At 44.9% G+C, this 18,886-nt stretch overlaps 1 protein-coding gene and 1 long non-coding RNA gene across 2 annotated transcripts; both read left to right on the plus strand.

The window, feature by feature from the left end:
* The first annotated feature begins 7,831 nt into the window (after positions 1 to 7,831).
* Positions 7,832 to 11,371, plus strand: LOC124665339. Its single transcript, XM_047202752.1, has 2 exons — positions 7,832 to 8,375; positions 11,049 to 11,371. Exons 1-2 carry the CDS (start codon positions 8,255 to 8,257, stop codon positions 11,270 to 11,272), a joined length of 345 nt encoding a protein of 114 aa, XP_047058708.1. The 5' UTR covers positions 7,832 to 8,254; the 3' UTR covers positions 11,273 to 11,371.
* On the plus strand, positions 8,648 to 10,307 carry LOC124665340. Its single transcript, XR_006990548.1, has 2 exons — positions 8,648 to 8,820; positions 9,734 to 10,307. It is a non-coding gene; the product is annotated as an uncharacterized LOC124665340 (long non-coding RNA).
* Positions 11,372 to 18,886: the final 7,515 nt, after the last annotated feature.

Raw genomic sequence — 18,886 nt, forward strand, 5'->3', positions numbered from 1 at the left:
TACGTTTGGGACGTATCAAAAAGCACTTACAAATCAAGGAGATCATCTTCGTCGGCAAAACCGCCGATTGATCTCTTCATAGGTGAAGCCCTGGTCTCCTCCGCAGCTGCATTAACAAAGGCACCGTGATCAGCGTCATCATTGCGCACTGATCCCTCTGTGTCGCAAGTATCACCGGCTGATGGGGGAGATTGGCATGGGCAGTTTCAGGATCTATCGGGTCATCATGTTCGCCTGATGGGCTTGTATGCTCAACAGTACGAGAGTTAACGGGTTCTGAAGAGCCTCTTCCTTCGGAAGTTTCATTCGGCAAGTTATGTAAATCCTCAGAGGCTGCGAAGGTCTATCGAAGGAAAAATAAATGAGAATAACAGTGATATATGTCGGTAGCAGCATAACAAGAATTTGAGGAGGGAAATTACCTGTGGTGGTGGATGATCGGCATCAAAAGGAATATACGGAGATGTCAGTGGGATCGAATCCTCTTGACTGAAGAAAGTGAGGCGACGGACCTCATCGAGCAGTTCTTTTTCCGACAATTCGGCAGCGTTAATTCTAGTCTCATCTTTTGGACCTGAGTACAACCACATTGGGCGAACCCTAGCCATGACTGGCTGGACTCGACGTTTCAGAAACACTGCCGCTACTTCTGTGCCGACCATGGTTTGCCCGTCAGCCTCCTTGATCCGAAGGAATCTGGCAAATAATTCATCGGCTGCCACCTTTTCGTCGGGAGAGAGAGCATTCTTCCAGGAATTCTTAGGTTTGGCCTCAAGGACGTCGACGAAGCGAGGGAGCTGAGATTCGGGTGATGAGGAATCCTTGATATAGAACCACTTCAATCTCCACCCTTGCACGGACTCTCTCATCGGGAAATTGAAGTAATTGACATCCGAACGGGCTACAAATCCTACTCCTCCGGTGACAAAAGATCTATTGCTACTGCTATATCTCTTCACATAGAAGATCTTTTTCCACAAACCAAAATAGGGTTCAACGCCCAGATATGCTTTGCAGAGGGTAATGAACACAACAACGTGAAGGATCGAGTTGGGAGTGAGTTGCCACAATTGGATTTCGTAAGTTCGCAGGAGATGGAGGAGGAATTTGTGAACAGGAAGTGAAAGGCCTCGGTACAAGAACGACAAGAACATCACGGTAAAACCGGCAGGAGGGTTAGGTCGAGAAATCGCACCTGGAAAGATTACATTCCCCTCATCGGAGGAGATCAATCCCAGGCTTCGGGATCTCTTCTCGTCACGCTTGGTGACGGTCGAGGCTATCCAATCACCAGGCTTGGCTGCTGAGCTCGGTGGCGCCGGCGGCGCCGGAGCTGGGGGAGGAGCGTTGGGGGCGCCCTCCTTCGAAAGAATCGAGGAAGTTTTGGCGGCGGCACCGCCGCTCGTGGAGCTGGCGGCGGCGCTAGGGTTCTTCTTCTTCACCATTGAGAGATCTGGGAGAAATCGGAAGACAGTGGTGGCGGCGCGAGCAGTTGTGAACAGGAGAGGAACAAGAACGGCAAGGAAGAAGAATAAAAGGGATTTTTTTATCTCTTGGGGAATTTAAGGAAGGTTTCGTATTGGTAATGGGCCTTTTCTCCAGTTAATGATTGAGGAAATCGAGGAGGTGCCTCGTTAACCGTGTAAAGAGGAGCAGGAATCGCTTGAAAATAGGGCCGACAGGTCGTGTCTTATCAATCAGGATCAAGGGGACAGAAAAACGTCATCAATGACGTCATGGAGAATGATTGCATACGAAGAGATAAGAAAGGATCGGGTGATCGACTTGAGCCTATGCGCGGATTGCGAGCATCCGCACCTAGGCTCGGGGACTACTCCCATCGGGAGCGCTGACGCGCACCCGATAGAACAAGGACTCGAAGGAAATATTTGACTCGAGGCTGCACTCGGGCGTAAAACTCCCGTGCCCAGACTCAGGGGCTACTCCCATCGGGAGCGCCGGACGCGCACCCGACAGAACTTTTTTCGCACTCCAGGATCATGCCCGGGGACTTGATTCTGTGTAGGGTAACGTTGTTTTGCCATCGGCAGTTAACCAACAAAAGTTGGGCACGTTATTCGTTATCCCTTGCATAAAGAAAATATATCGGATGGTCTACAAAGACTTACAGGAAAAACTTCGGCGGAAGAAGATGTTCGAGTGGTACAACTTGAGTCTACGCACGGATTGCAAGCATCCGTACGTAGACTCGGGGGCTACTCCCATCGGGAGCGCTGACGCGCACCCGATAGAAGACAGAAGGAAAGCAAGAATGATTAAGGAGAAAGACTTCGGAAGAAGATATGCTTCAGTCTCTACCCGAACTATGTTCGGCTAGACACTCGGGGGCTACTGACGTGGGCATTACCCTTCGGTTAACCAATATAGCTCTACCCTATACGGTCCAGATGGAGGCCCATGAAGGTACCCGAAGGGAAGGTGGACCACTAGGACGGTGCGGCGGAAGATTACTTCAAGTACAAGACACGGAAGAAGCCGAACAAGGAAAGATTAGAGATAGATCTATTGTAAGCCTGCTCGTACTCGATTAGACCTCTCGGGACCTGGCCACCTATATAAAGGCCAGGAGAGGGGCTATCGAGGGACACAATCAATCTGAGCGATCTTAGCCAACAGAAGCTTAGTACTAGGTTACCCTAGCGACCAGCTATCTCGACGAGATCACAGCCGAACTATTCGGCACCCCTTTGTAACTCTGTTTCCATCATAATCAAGAACAGACAAGCAGGACGTAAGGGTTTTACCTCATCGAGGGCCCCGAACCTGGGTAAATCGCTCCCCCCATTTGTCTGTGTACCGATGTCTCGTATCAGCTTGCAGGATTCCATCAACCCTAAGTCCCAATCGGAGGACATTGTCGAGGAACACCCCCGACAGGTTACCTGGGAGAACAAGAACAGGCTATTTCAAGATTATCCAAATTCACCTTCTTGGGGACAAGCAGACAAACAAGTGGAGGGGAATGTCACACACCTAACCAAGTCCCAGGCGCCACTGACTGAGCACAAGTCTCCAACAGGACGAGATCAAGATCGAAGTGGCACACAGGTGGTTGGGTCGGACCATGTGGAAGCTAACCTGTCTGCGCCCAATGCGACAGTGGTCGAGACCATGTAAAGCGGAGAGAGCTAGAGAGTCACGCATCGAAATGCATGCTGTAGCTTTGACTACTTTCCTCCCTCATGTTCTTCTTCCTTCCCAAGGTTCTCTTCTCAATTGAATCCAAAATATACTGAATCATGTCTCTGATTCACTGTGTGTGACACCTGTGAGTTAAGACCGTGATAAGAGTGTGTAAGACAACCACACAAATATGTATATGATTGTTGTGTTCCTTGTGGCAACATTTAACCGAATGAACGTGGAGATCGTATGGTTGTTGCACCACATGATATCAGATATCAATGCAACAGTTCTTCTATATAAGCATGAGAGATAGATGGAACATCGCCACCATTTGCAAGCCATCTCATATTTCGGAGCCATTTGATCAAAGAGTAGAGCTACCGTGTTGCTAGGCTTACGTAAGCATATCACATGCACAATGTACACAAGTTCTGCACTTAGCTAGATTTTTTTGCAATGGTTGTCGAATACCACAAATATCTTAGGACTTGGAAGCATCAGGATCTAGGCCTTCGCAATTCTTGAACTTCGAGGGAAGTAAGATCACTGTGATGATCAACTTGATATAGACTCTTTTTTAAGTAATCAGACTTTAGCTAGAAATGTTGCAAGGAAATCATCTTATACGTCTGGGCTGATCAATGACACGTTCAGGGACAGAGCTGCATGTATGACATGGGAGGGTTGGGCCAAGCTATGTGTGCAAAATGGTCGGGATAGTTATATTATCGGCCCGAGGACCATTGGGCAATTCCACTAGTCGGTTTGGGCTTGGGCCTAAATTATAAGCCCGCTGGTTGGGTTGGACCTAGCCCTTGTTTTTTAGCTGCGAGCTTTGTCTGACGAGGCCCCTAGTGTGGCTGGGTAGACTTGACTATTGACACCATTGACTACTGAAACTTGTCCATAATCTCATACTAAGCATAGCTCATTTGTTAATACTGACTAAGTGCTTTAAAGTTTAGAGCTGACTCCACAGGATTATTTCTCTAGCTTTGTTCCTGGATACATTGCGAGCGCACAGGGGGCATGTACGTAACCCTGTCAGAGAACATGACGTACTTAGCGGGGCTCGTAGTAGATGAGAACTATGACACTCACATGCGTGATGGCACGAGCAACGGAAGCAGCGACAACGGTCGCTTTATCTGCTCCAGGTAGGTTCGTAGGGGTGAGAGAAATCCATCCAAAACAAAGCGCTAGCATATGGGACCATCTATTCTATCTCTTCACATCACTTTCCTCCAACTTTGTCCAATCGTTGGTCTTCATCTCTCCAACTTTTCTTCTCTCTCCTTTCCTTTTCTTTTTTCTGACCTGAGGAGCCGGCCCCCTCTGCAAGCAGTATCTGCAACTGCAGAGTCTACATGATTTGTGGAGCAGTAAGGTAGGACGACGTATTGGCCATGCCCTGAGTACACCACATTGCATTGCATAGTGTCTGCCATTCCTCCAGACATGAATATGCTGCCTCCATGAATAAAAAGATGCTAGAAGATAGAATGTAGAGCTATGCGCATGGAGAAACTTCTTAGATGTTGCTTCGCGCCGCAGCTCAACCAATCCTACTTAAGATTGGCATCCTTGGTAAAATAGATTTTCATCACGCACACCCTCAACGATTATGTTGTGCATGATCACATGAGCGGTCATCACCTCCTACATGGTCTCAACGATTCATGTTGTAGCAGAGTGCGGAACAATTGCTCACCGAGATTGGAGCACACAAAATGTCCGCCCCACATCATTCCCCAAGCCTCTTCTTTTTCTCTTCTTTAGGGGCACAAATTGTTTTCACATGTGTGGACCAGTCAGGATAGATGCTATCACCTAGATAATAGGCCTTGTTGTATGCATGGACATTGATCTCAAAGTGAACCACTTGCGTATTTCCTTCCGCCACCCTAGAGAATATATACCTGAGAACGATGTAGAATGTTGATGTCATTGTGAAAACTTGCCATGTCGAAGAAGAGTGTCAAACCCGTAAATCATGTAGAGCAACAGCCTCCAGAACAAAAATGCACCCCTCTCGCCCGCTATGTAGACCCTACCAAGCAAATGAAAGTTCTTCCACTCCACGTGTACGCAATCTATGATTTCATTCTATATTGGGGCATGTGCCTCTCGTTGTGGACATGGATGAGCGTGGCCGCGACCATCATTAGTTCGGAAGCACCGTTAGAGACATCATCCGATGATGTGTTGGTGACGTTCTTGTAGAAATACTCGATCGACCTACTAAAGTCCATCCACATGCACATGAGACAATGGTCAGACACTACAAGAAAATAGCCCGTAGAGACGTTATTTTGGTCTCCTAGAGATATTATCTTTATCTCTACATTAGAGTATATACGCTTGTTAAGTGTCACATCAGTGCCACTACATGCCGTGTGTCTAGGACTAAAATACACCTGTAGAATGTCTTTAAGTACTGTAAGAAATTTTGTAGAGGCACTACATATTGTCTATAGATTCTATAAGACATTAGTAAGGAAATTTCTTATGTCATTATTTCCTAGCATAGAGAAAGATAAATTATAAAAACGTTAGAAGAAATCCTCGAACTCAAGATCTTGAGGAAACGTTAGTACTTACCTAACCACTTAGCCTCACACAACACCTAATACTATTGAAGAAAATCTTATCGATACTATATTGAATGCCTCAAAAATATGTAAAATGCTTCTACAGGATGTAAAGAGTGTCTCAAACCGTGTCTACCTATAACGTAAGGTCACTTTAGGAAGTGTCTTTAAAATGCCTCTATATGATTTTTGTGGCAATTTATTAAGTTTGTCGTAGAACGCCTTCAACCACGCTTTTGATACTCACAACATAAATGTCTCAACTCCCAAGTAGTGTTTCTACATTTAATACACTTTAATTAGATGGTATCTAAAAGAAGTGTCACTACATCATGGAATGTGCCTCCACATGATTATTTAACGGTTCGATAGAGGCAAATGGTAAAGTGTCTCTAGAGAAGTGCCTCTACAAGTGGTTTGTGTTGTATTGATATATTTGTCACTAGCCAATATCTATGCCGCAAATGGCCAAATAGCTCTAGTTTCATACCTTGAATTCGGCCGCACAAATGGCCGAAGATGCCATGTGTGTCGTTGTGGTGGTGGGCGGGTCCGAGGAGACGGGTGACGAACTAGTCCTTCCCAGGCGACATACGCCGGCAGGAGGACTGACCTCCGAAGAGCAATGGATCGAAACGGATGTTGCCGGCAATGGCAACGGGCAGGGCGGCGGCGGCGTAATAGGGTTGTGCGTAGAGGGTGCACGATTTCGGGTGTTGACTACCTTGTGTGCCACCGGGGGCAGGACCGGGGAGGAGAAGAAGGGGACGCGCCTGCTATCCCCGCGGACACATTCAAAACCCAAATTTGGGTTGGGAATGGGTGCCTCGATCTTTTTGGGTCGGGCCAATGGGCTAAGATTTTTGGGTCATCCTACCCGCGTGGACCAAAGCTGACAACCTTGTTCCGTTTGTGTCGGGCCGCTAGAGATGCGCTAACTAGTGAAGCTCTCACTCTCACTAGGCATGTTCTCAATCTTAGTTTAGAGTTCAGTCTCGTCTTGTTCTCCGACCTAGATTTTGGATCAAAAACCTTTGACTATTGGTGGGCTTGTTTATGCAAGAATAAATTAGCAGTTTTGCAACTACGAGCTGCAAGTTAGTCCAGTCCACCTTAAAAAAATACAAAATGGAAGAAAAACTCTATTATGAAGGAAATGTAAACAAAGAATTTGACTTTCTCGGTCTTATTTAGAAGTGCTATATAGTTTATAGAAATGCGCTGCCTCGAGTCTTGGCTAACAAAGCCCATGGCATAAGGGAGGACTAAATCAAAAGTTATTGCGCATTAAAATAGAATTCTAACAAAAAATCATTAAATGGATATAAATGCCCATTGTTGCAGTTGCAATGGTAGGCACTACGTCACGTCTCCACATTGCCGGCACTTTGCTGCAGGCATTTTTTATAATTTGCCGTTAATGGTAGGTTTAGCTGGCAGTTTAGGATTAGTGCCGCTAATGGTGATCTAATTACCGGCGATTAGGAAAAGTGCCCCTAATTTTGGATGAATACAGGCACAATTAAGAGCACCGCTAGTCATTTGCGGCAGTTTTAAAAGATGCCGCCAAAGTTTCCCTGATTAGCGGCATAGAAAGTGCCGCAAATATTATTATTTTTTAGATCGATGACACCCGCCAGAAGGGTACCTTAGTAATTTAAGAAAGAGCCGGACGAAAAAGAAGAAAAAAAACCCGCTTCGCTCTCGTCCAGGGCCACACGGGGGCGACTCCATCTCCTAACCCTAGCGGTCCTCTCCCGCTCTCACCGTCCCCGCCTCTCCCGCCGCGGCGAGGATCCATGGCGACCGGCGCCGCCGCCGGGCGGGCGTCGGTGCGGCCCGTCGACAGGAACGGCCCCCGCCCGAGCGCGCCCCGCCGCTGCCGACCACGGCGGCGCCGCTGGTACGTCGGCTCCTTCCTCTCCCGCGAATGTATCGGATGACGCCCCGCCCTTGGGCGCTCTTCCTGTTTTTGGGGTCAGCAGTAGCAGAGGATGGCCAAGGAAGGAGCGGGGGGAGGGCCCGACTGGAACGGCCTGCTCAAGTGGAGCCTCGCCCACGGCGGCGACGGCACCACCCCTTCGCGTGCGCTCAGGTCCGTCCAGATCCCCCCCAAACCCTCCCTCTCCCCGATTCAGATTTTAGGGAAGGCTAGAGTTGCTGGTGTATCGGTCAATTGGGATTCAGATTTTGCGGCTAGAGTTACCAGTGGGTTCTAGTGTGTATCAATCAGTCGGGGTTCAGATTTCAGGGCTAACGTTACATCTCAGTTCTAGTGTGTATCAATCAGCTGACTAGTGGAATGAAACCGTAGCAGCCGTAACACACTGAGTCATTAACTTGTTAGTTTTATCTAGAAGTCTAGGCACTATTCAAGCCTCTGAAATTTCTTGCTTGGGGCAGATGAGTTTCCCGGATTTTAAAATGGCTGAAAGACATTCCGAGCGGGGCAGGTATTCCTGTCGCTAACACTCCCTCGATATTCCGTTTGCAGCGAGGAGGACAGGAAATGGTTCATGGAGGCGATGCAGGCGAATACAATCGATGTTGTCGGCAGGATGAAGGAGATCGCCCAGGTGATGAAAACCCCTGATGATGTGTTGCAGTCTCACGGCGTGACTACAGAGAACATTGAAGGTACCTTTTCAAGTGATCATGTCCTCTTCTTGCCATCTCGATTCGTTCTCAAAGAAGCATTTGCTTTATCATGGCTTCTACATTCTGGCTGCTACATAGCTGTTGTTTTGTTTTATACAGAGTTTGTTTATGTACCCAACACACTGTTTAGCTGCTAGTGCTCACATCTCTAAGAGCGTTTTCAACATTGCAATAGAACCCTTATATGGTCATTTTGTGGTTAATCATATGATTTTTTTTTTGCGAATTAGTTACATCATGATAACTGGCACATTACTATTCTTATTACTACCATTTACAATTTCTAGATCGTTTTTGGAATTGATAAAGGGTGCGCTTCTCAGATGTGTGCAGAGTAAGGGTCGCGGGAAGGATCCGGCCGAAGAACGCCGATGAACTTGCTCAGGGCGCCGACTTCGATAATATTGTGGAGTTGCAGCCTGAGGTTAGTATGTCCGGCCTATTTTACTCGCTGAGCCCGTGCTTCTTTATTAGCATCACCGACATCATGGATTAAAGTTCTTTCGAAATTTTTGCTCGCTATTGCAAGTACATTGTATAGGATTGGTGGATTTTGCAGATCATTGTTACTCCATGGTTGATAGGAGAGATTCCTGTTGCATAGTTAGCACTATATTATAACAGATCACATGATTAGTCCACCTACAAAAGTGATGCCATAAACCGGAAATGGTGAATGGAACCTGGGTACGCGCGCACCCGTTTACGAAAAGTTCAAAATAATGCTATTTAAAAGTTTCAAAAAAATGTGAAGTAAATTTTTGCATGTATATACTATGTTGATACTTACTCGTGTGTGTTTTCACGGAAAAATACCATTGTATGTGACCTACACAAAAATGACAAAATGCAAATTCCTATTCATGTGAATAGTACAAATTCCTGTTCACTATTCTCATTTGGACATTTTGTCATTTTTATGCAGGCCACACACAATGGTATTTTTTCGTGAAAACTTACACGAGTAAGTATCAACATAATATGTACATGCAAAAATTTACTTCACATTTTTTTGAAAAATTTTAAATAACATTTTTTGAACTTTTCGTAAACGGGTGCGCGCGCACCCAGGTTCTATTCGTCCGGGTCGTAAACGCCATAAACTTGTTAATTTGGTATATGTAAAGTGAGTTATCTAAATTTGTGAACAATCTCTCTGCTGTTTGCTAAGAAATTTAACTGTAGCTTTACGGGCTTGGCTAGTCGATTCTATGTAGTTCCCTTGTGTTTGAGATTTTGGAATGTAGACAGAGGCACGCTGATGATAGATGAGTCCGCACGCTGATGAAATTATATCTCGTATTGGTGATAATGTTTTTTCTTTCTTTTATCCGCAGGTTCTGTTTATACTCAACAAAATCTGTGCACTTAGCAGCACCTATTATACATCTTCAGAAATCGTAACCTAGCCGGACACTTACTATTTCCTATGTCCTGAATCTAATTCACATGAACTGGATTTCAATTTTTCTTGCCCTTCTTCTCTTGTTCATGTTCATGCCTTTTATGTCTTATTATTAATCCTCTTTTCAACTTATTACTAATCTGGCATCTAGGTGAGACGTAGAGCAGTTGTACCATCTCTACACAAAAGATTTCTCCCAGTGATCGTTCGTCGTCGTAGCTTTTATATCTTACTTATTAACCCTTTCTTCAACTTATTATTTGTCTGGCATCTATTTTAGGTGAGACGTAGAGCAGTTGTACCATCTCTACACAAAAGATATCTGTCAGTGATGGTTGATAAAGTATTTTGTAAATGTGCCGAGAGATTAGTGGAAAAGCTTGAGACATATGCTTTGAGTGGTGAACCTGTTAATATGGAAGCGAGGTTTTCTCAAATGACTCTAGATGTGATTGGTTTGTCCTTATTCAACTACACTCCCATAAATTTTAGAAGTTTACCATATATATCAGTATCTGGTTCCAAACACTAAACTAACTCTTAGAAGTTTGCTGCTCATCACTTTCTCGTGTTCCCATGTAGAATGTTGAATTAGCTCTTATTCTGTACTCCTCCGTTCCCTATTAACTGACTCTGATTTATTACAACTTTTTACTAAATCAGAGTCAATTAATAGGGAACACAGGGAGTACTTGCTTGCTTAATGCTACCCCCTACAAAAAAAGATTGGCAATTGAAATTCTTTGGACAGTTAATCAACAGTTGACAAAAAACATTCAACCTGCTGTCGACGATGTCCAGTCTTATTCACTTGCATTTCTTTTCACATTTAATGACATGCCACTTTCCTTTGAATCTTTTACTAGTTCATTGCTCTCTGATCTGCTTATATTTTGGTTAGTTTTCATTTAACCTTTTGTTGTGTAGAATAAGATTGTATAGGGATCTGTCGATGTCGAACTATTCTTAGAGGCTGCACTTGGTTTATATTATGGAAAAGTAAACAAACCTGACAGGCTAAAGGTGATCATTGTATTGCTTACTGGTTAGGGACATGTTACAGTTTACACAATCAAACATGAATTGGATTTATTGTGTTCTCAGCTACTCAACTTACCTCTAATTCGGAACATACATTCTGTAGGCTCTTTTACTTCTTGCACGCTCCATTGAGGCAGATCCAAGCACATTTGTGTTTTATCTTCATATTTACTATCAAAAGGATGAAGGACTTGGAACATTTTCAGTGAACTGCAGGAGGATGGGTGGAGGGCGGAGGGCGCGCTCACCGGTGCTTTGGCATCATGCTCGACGAGGAAGAGGGCTTGGCGTCGGGGACGTGAACCTGGCTGTGGCGTCGGATGCATGGCGTAGCTGGCGCAACTTCCTCTGGCTGCACGACGAGGCATCTGGCCTCACAGCGAGGCAGGGCCCAAACTCCATGACAACTTTCTTCCTCGGCGGCAGATGAACCCTGTTGTTCATGTTGAGGAGATCAACCCTGTTGTGTATTTTATCTAATGGTTTCAAACCATGTTGTTCATGATGTGGAGATGAACCCTGTTGGTCATGTAAGTTAAATGCCTGGATTGTGAATCCTTGAATGTTTCAAAATGTTGGTTTCAAACCTAGATTGCTTGGAAATATTGGTTTTAAACATTGCTTGACTTCTTGAGTGCGAGTATGCTTGATTGTAGATTGCTTGAATGTTTGCGAGCGAGTATAGCAACTTTAAAAATGCCTAAGAAAATAATCAGCGGCACCAGAATTAAAAGCCTGAAAAAGTAATTGTAGGCATCCTTTAAAAGTGCCGGCAAATAGTTTAGATGGTATCCCTAGAAAAGTGCCGATAAAAAGATTTCGTGACATTTTTCGAAAAGTGCCGGCAAAAAGATTCTATGGCATTTTCGGAAAGTGCCGACAAAAAGATTCCATGGCATCTTTCAAAAGTGCCGGCAATACTAACTAGCGGCATTTTTGGAAGTGCCTTAAAATATAATTAACGGCACTTTTCTAAAAATGCCGGCAAAGACCTACCTCGACTGGAATAAACGCAGCACTTTTTTGTGTGCCTTGAAAAATCTTTACCGGCACTTTTGGTGCCTTTGCCGGCACTTTTTTGTGCCGGCAATTTGGGTACCTGACGCAGTATCTGCAACTGCAGAGTCTACATGATTTGTGGAGCAGTAAGGTAGGACGACGTATTGGCCATGCCCTGAGTACACCACATTGCATTGCATAGTGTCTGCCATTCCTCCAGACATGAATATGCTGCCTCCATGAATAAAAAGATGCTAGAAGATAGAATGTAGAGCTATGCGCATGGAGAAACTTCTTAGATGTTGCTTCCGCGCCGCAGCTCAACCAATCCTACTTAAGATTGGCATCCTTGGTAAAATAGATTTTCATCACGCACACCCTCAACGATTATGTTGTGCATGATCACATGAGCGGTCATCACCTCCTACATGGTCTCAACGATTCATGTTGTAGCAGAGTGCGGAACAATTGCTCACCGAGATTGGAGCACACAAAATGTCCGCCCCACATCATTCCCCAAGCCTCTTCTTTTTCTCTTCTTTAGGGGCACAAATTGTTTTCACATGTGTGGACCAGTCAGGATAGATGCTATCACCTAGATAATAGGCCTTGTTGTATGCATGGACATTGATCTCAAAGTGAACCACTTGCGTATTTCCTTCCGCCACCCTAGAGAATATATACCTGAGAACGATGTAGAATGTTGATGTCATTGTGAAAACTTGCCATGTCGAAGAAGAGTGTCAAACCCGTAAATCATGTGGAGCAACAGCCTCCAGAACAAAAATGCACCCCTCTGCCCGCTATGTAGACCCTACCAAGCAAATGAAAGTTCTTCCACTCCACGTGTACGCAATCTATGATTTCATTCTATATTGGGGCATGTGCCTCTCGTTGTGGACATGGATGAGCGTGGCCGCGACCATCATTAGTTCGGAAGCACCGTTAGAGACATCATCTGATGATGTGTTGGTGACGTTCTTGTAGAAATACTCGATCGACCTACTAAAGTCCATCCACATGCACATGAGACAATGGTCAGACACTACAAGAAAATAGCCCGTAGAGACGTTATTTTGGTCTCCTAGAGATATTATCTTTATCTCTACATTAGAGTATATACGCTTGTTAAGTGTCACATCGGTGCCACTACATGCCGTGTGTCTAGGACTAAAATACACCTGTAGAATGTCTTTAAGTACTTGTAAGAAATTTTGTAGAGGCACTACATATTGTCTATAGATTCTATAAGACATTAGTAAGGAAATTTCTTATGTCATTATTTCCTAGCATAGAGAAAGATAAATTATAAAAACGTTAGAAGAAATCCTCGAACTCAAGATCTTGAGGAAACGTTAGTACTTACCTAACCACTTAGCCTCACACAACACCTAATACTATTGAAGAAAATCTTATCGATACTATATTGAATGCCTCAAAAATATGTAAAATGCTTCTACAGGATGTAAAGAGTGTCTCAAACCGTGTCTACCTATAACGTAAGGTCACTTTAGGAAGTGTCTTTAAAATGCCTCTATATGATTTTTGTGGCAATTTATTAAGTTTGTCGTAGAACGCCTTCAACCACGCTTTTGATACTCACAACATAAATGTCTCAACTCCCAAGTAGTGTTTCTACATTTAATACACTTTAATTAGATGGTATCTAAAAGAAGTGTCACTACATCATGGAATGTGCCTCCACATGATTATTTAACGGTTCGATAGAGGCAAATGGTAAAGTGTCTCTAGAGAAGTGCCTCTACAAGTGGTTTGTGTTGTATTGATATATTTGTCACTAGCCAATATCTATGCCGCAAATGGCCAAATAGCTCTAGTTTCATACCTTGAATTCGGCCGCACAAATGGCCGAAGATGCCATGTGTGTCGTTGTGGTGGTGGGCGGGTCCGAGGAGACGGGTGACGAACTAGTCCTTCCCAGGCGACATACGCCGGCAGGAGGACTGACCTCCGAAGAGCAGTGACTGAAACGGATGTTGCCGGCAATGGCAACGGGCAGGGCAGGCGGCGGCGTAATAGGGTTGTGCGTAGAGGGTGCACGATTTCGGGTGTTGACTACCTTGTGTGCCACTGGGGGGCAGGACCAGGGAGGAGAAGAAGGGGACGCGCCTGCTATCCCCGCAGACACATTCAAAACCCAAATTTGGGTTGGGAATGGGTGCCTCGATCTTTTTGGGTCGGGCCAATGGGCTAAGATTTTTGGGTCATCCTACCCGCGTGGACCAAAACTGACAACCTTGTTCCGTTTGTGTCGGGCCGCTAGAGATGCGCTAACTAGTGAAGCTCTCACTCTCACTAGGCATGTTCTCAATCTTAGTTTAGAGTTCAGTCTCGTCTTGTTCTCCGACCTAGATTTTGGATCAAAAACCTTTGACTATTGGTGGGCTTGTTTATGCAAGAATAAATTAGCAGTTTTGCAACTACGAGCTGCAAGTTAGTCCAGTCCACCTTAAAAAAATACAAAATGGAAGAAAAACTCTATTATGAAGGAAATGTAAACAAAGAATTTGACTTTCTCGGTCTTATTTAGAAGTGCTATATAGTTTATAGAAATGCGCTGCCTCGAGTCTTGGCTAACAAAGCCCATGGCATAAGGGAGGACTAAATCAAAAGTTATTGCGCATTAAAATAGAATTCTAACAAAAAATCATTAAATGGATATAAATGCCCATGGATGCAATTCCAATGGTAGGGGAGTTCAAGGCCAGGCTCCTTATGCTTATTAAAACCATGGCATTGAGACGAAGAATCCATTTGCTATTCTAATATTCTGGTCTACGTACAAACCTAATTTTTTTCTTTGTTTTGCACATTAAAAGGTTTTTTCAGAACTGATCAAACGAGGATCTCAAGGTACACCGTAACGTACATGAATAGACGTTTGAGAGAAATTCTACTGTTTTAGCATTGGTACGTGTCAGGTCTGCCCTTCCAGTTTCTCAGGCACTTATACAAGTAGCAGATCGAGTTTACAAACGCGCACGCGCGTGATTGCTCGCTCCAGTTCTCGCCGGCAGGCTTTTATTTCCCATTTCCGTTTGGGTGCTCTCGCCAGAAAAGCACCAAGGGCGCGTTGGGTTGGCTGGACCTAATTCATGAGATGGGTGTACCTACGCGTCGCGAACGGGCTATTAGCCATAAAACGCGTGTCGTTTGGTAGCGTGGGCGGCCTTTTCTATACAGGAGAGGGAAGCCAGCCCCTATTGTTTGGATACCTGCATAGACGACTTTCTGCCATGCTCGTGCAGCCTACACTCTGTTTGGTTGCAGATATGAGCGTGATGTGGTAACCCCTTTTTTTAGAGTGGTGATGTTATCCAATAACAACACATTCAACTAGATTCAGTTTATCAAAAGTTGTTGGTAATGCACAACAGGTACGTACTTACCCTACTGGGCGATGCATCACAGGTTTATCACACGAGGGGTTAGTATATACCACCTCGAACAAGTTCATTATTACAGACCGGGGATCAGGTTCAAGCAAGTCCTAGCCAATGAAGGGATACGAGAGCACCTTCCAAAATCAACAGATCATGACAAAGGAAGCATAAGCACTAAGCAGGAAACTGCTTGCGTAGCCAGGTCCTAAGCCAGCTCCTCCTCTCCGCTGGCTGCAGCTTACGGTACTCGACATACTCTTCTTCGTTGTCTACAATGAAGTCGATTGTCCTGACCAGCAAGTTAGGTTGGAACATGCACGCCCTGCAGACAAACCGGGGCGTGAAGATCGTCTTCATCTGAGCATAGTTCGTGATCGAGGTCCCAACATACTGACGATGCCTCGGGTAGCGCTGCAATCCAGAAGGAACAACTGTTGGTGCGGATGACATTGACATACTTTCAGATCTATGAAGGAACTCAATGAAGCATACTACCTGAATGTACTCATGCGCCATCTCTTCATCAGCATCATAGAAGCAGCAACCATCTTTGTTCCAGTCCAGAGTGCGATCAGATTTCATCTTGAGTATGACGCTCCACTTGGTCCTCTAGTTTCTGATGTGGTTGTAGATCTGAAGAGTGGTCACATGTATGCCAGCAAATGCAAGAACATCAGCAACGACCTTCTTCATCTGCTCCTCTTTGAATCCCAGGTTAAAACAGACGCTGCTATGGACGAGTTGAACCAACCGGTTCAGCACAAACTTTGAAAGCTCGAGTTTCCAAACCATGGCATGTTTTTTTTAAACAGACAACGATGACCATTGACAGTAGGAGCAGAAAGATCAGGGGAGCCCAATTGTATGATTGCCTACATGACAAACAGTAGCACATCAATGAACTACCTCTACCACATCCTTAAGTACTGGGACATCAATGAACTACCACTACCACATTGTTACCTGCCAAAACCCACCGGCGGGCAATGGTTAAGCAACACGAAGAGCCGGGAGGCTCCCAAGGCCGCTTAGTGGACCCTGGCACCTCGCGTCGTCCCGCAAGTCTTCCAGCCACGTCCTGGCGGTTGCTAGGGCGTGCCACCTAACCTAGACCCGATCAGGAAGGTGTTAGAGTGCTTCGATTGTTCCTGCATGGTAGACACGTAAACATTAAATACGAGCCCTATCGGCTCTCAGGTTGCCCTGTGGATCGGCTCAAAGAGCCGATCGCCCCATGGTTCACGTTGGATTTGCAATGACATGGGGATCCTGCTTGATCAAAACAAAGCTAAAGCGATCTACGACAGTTTAGGGTTTTCACCGCATAACCGGAACGTCCTACGTGTGATCGGGCCTAGTGATGGCGTGTAACTCACACGTTCGTTGGGAACCCCAAGAGGAAGGTATGATGCGCACAGTAGCAAGTTTTCCCTCAGAAAGAAACCAAGGTTTAATCGAACCAGTAGGAGCCAAGAAGCACGTTGAAGGTTGATGGTCGCGAAATGTGATGCGGCGCAACACCGGGATTCGGCGCCAACGCGGAACCTACACAACACAACCCAAGTACTTTGTCCCAACGAAACAGTGAGGTTGTCAATCTCACCGGCTTGCTGTAACAAAGGATTAAGCGTATCGAGTGGAAGATGTTTGCAAAGAAAATAGTAAAACACAATTGCAGTAGAATTTATGCTATGTAAAGAATAGGACCGGGGTCCACAGTTCACTAGAGGTGTCTCTCCCATAAGATAAAAGCATGTTGGGTGAACAAATTACAGTCGGGCAATTGACAAATAGAAAAAGGCATAACAATGCATATACATGATATGATAAATATAGTGAGATTTAATTGGGCATTACGACAAAGTACATAGACCGCCATCCAACCGCATCTATGCCTAAAAAGTCCACCTTCGAGGTTATCGTCCGAACCCCATTCGGTATTAAGTTGCTAAGCAACGGACAATTGCATTAAGTATGGTGCGTAATGTAATCAACAACTACATCCTTAGACATAGCATCAATGTTTTATCCCTAGTGGCAACAGCACATCACAACCTTAGAACCTACTCGTCACGATCCCGAGTGTCAATGAAGGCATGAACCCACTATCGAGCATAAATACCCCCTCTTGGAGTTAAGAGCAAAAACTTGGCCGAGCCTCTACTAATAACGGAGAGCATGCAAGATCATAAACAACACATAAACAATAGATTGATAATCACCATAACATAGTATTCTCTATCCATCGGATCCCGACAAACACAACATATAGTATTACATATAGATGATCTTGATCATGTTAGGCAGCTCACAAGATCCAACAATGAAGCACAACAAGGAGAAGACGACCATCTAGCTACTGCTATGGACCCATGGTCCAGGGGTGAACTACTCACTCATCACTCCGGAGGCGATCATGGCGATGAAGAGTCCTCCGGGAGATGAATCCCCTCTCCGGCAGGGTGCCGGAGGCGATCTCCGAATCCCCCGAGATGGGATTCGCGGCGGCGGCGTCTCTGGAAGGTTTTCCGTATCGTGGCTCTCGGTACTGGGGGTTTCGCGACGGAGGCTTTAAGTAGGCGGAAGGTCAACGCAGGGGGCCACACGAGGGGCCCAGGGGGTAGGTCGGCGCGGCCAGGGCTTGGGCCGCGCCGCCCTAGCCACTGGCTGCCTCGTGGCCCCACTTCGTTATCTCTTCGGTCTTCTGGAAGCTTCGTGCAAAAATAGGACCCTGGGCGAAAGTTTCGTCCAATTCCGAGAATATTTCCATACTAGGATTTCTGAAACCAAAAACAGCAGAAAACAACAATCGGCTCTTCGGCATCTTGTTAATAGGTTAGTTCCGGAAAATGCATAAATATGACATATAATGTGCATAAAACATGTAGGTATCATCAATAAAGTAGCATGGAACATAAGAAATTATCGATACGTTGGAGACGTATCAGCATCCCCAAGCTTAGTTACGCTCGTCCCGAGCGGGTAAAACGATAACAAAGATAATTTCTGAAGTGACATGCCATCATAATCTTGATCATACTATTTGTAAACATATGTAATGAATGCAGCGATCAAAACAAAAGTAATGACATGAGTAAACAAGTGAATCATATGACAAAGACTTTTCATGAATAGTACTTCAAGACAAGCATCAATAAGTCTTGCATAAGAGTTAACTCATAAAGCAATAAATCAAAGTAATGGTGTTAAAGCAACACATAGGAAGATTAAGTTTCAGCGGTTGCTTTCAACTTGTAACATGTATATCTCATGGATATCGTCAACATAAAGTAATATAACAAGTGCAATATGCAAGTATGTAGGAATCAATGCACAGTTCACACAAGTGTTTGCTTCTTAAGGTGGAAGGAGATAGGTAAACCGACTCAACAATAAAAGTAAAAGAATGGTCCTTCAAAGAGGAAAGCATCGATTGCTGTATTTGTGCTAGAGCTTTTATTTTGAAAACATGAAACAATTTTGTCAACGGTAGTAATAAAGCATATGAGTTATGTAAATTATATCTTATAAGTTGCAAGCCTCATGCATAGTATACTAATAGTGCCCGCACCTCGTCCTACTTAGCTTGGACTACCGGATCTTTGCATGCCATGTTTCAACCAAGTGTCACAAAGGGGTAC

Source organism: Lolium rigidum, chromosome 6, assembly GCF_022539505.1.
Source record: "Lolium rigidum isolate FL_2022 chromosome 6, APGP_CSIRO_Lrig_0.1, whole genome shotgun sequence".
Lineage (NCBI taxonomy): Eukaryota > Viridiplantae > Streptophyta > Magnoliopsida > Poales > Poaceae > Lolium > Lolium rigidum.